This window comes from Mesitornis unicolor, unplaced genomic scaffold, assembly GCF_000695765.1.
Source record: "Mesitornis unicolor isolate BGI_N332 unplaced genomic scaffold, ASM69576v1 scaffold6219, whole genome shotgun sequence".
In the NCBI taxonomy this organism is placed as follows: domain Eukaryota; kingdom Metazoa; phylum Chordata; class Aves; order Mesitornithiformes; family Mesitornithidae; genus Mesitornis; species Mesitornis unicolor.
Genome location: NW_010207888.1, coordinates 36392 through 36802, shown reverse-complemented (window position 1 = coordinate 36802; position 411 = coordinate 36392). Strand labels below are relative to the sequence as shown.

The window sequence follows — 411 nt, the reverse complement described above, 5'->3', positions numbered from 1 at the left end:
AGAGCAAGCCGTCACCGGAGGCCCACCGCTGACCTGCCCAAAAAAGGCTGACGTCTGTCCCGACTGTCCAGGGGAAGGGAGCGGAGCCCAGGCGAGCAGAAAATCCCCCACCGACCCCTTGGGAAAGGCCCCGCTTCACGAGCGTCAGCCGAACGACCTGCCTCAGAGCGCGCCGTGACTGACAGCGGCGGCCGCAAATAGGAAGTAAGAGCTCTCTTGCCCGCGAGCGAATGAGAAGACGGGGCGGGGCGGGCCTCGCCACTGATAGGTTGCTAAGCCCGGAAGAGAGGTGAGTAAGGCGCGTGCTGATTGAGGGAGTAGAGTCTCGTAGGAAGTCCGCCGCGCCGTTATTACCAGGCGGGTCGCGCCGTTATTACCAGGCGGGGCGGGACGAAGTAAGGCGGCGGGGCG

At 65.0% G+C, this 411-nt stretch overlaps 1 protein-coding gene across 1 annotated transcript in view; it reads left to right on the top strand.

The window, feature by feature from the left end:
- The first annotated feature begins 230 nt into the window (after positions 1–230).
- The window catches only part of CEP89 (centrosomal protein 89kDa), a 36108-nt gene continuing 35927 nt past the window's right edge, over positions 231–411 (top strand). The window contains exon 1 of the mRNA XM_010192287.1: positions 231–289. Within this exon, the coding sequence (XP_010190589.1) occupies positions 231–289 (59 nt within the window). The remainder of the gene's footprint in view (positions 290–411) is intronic.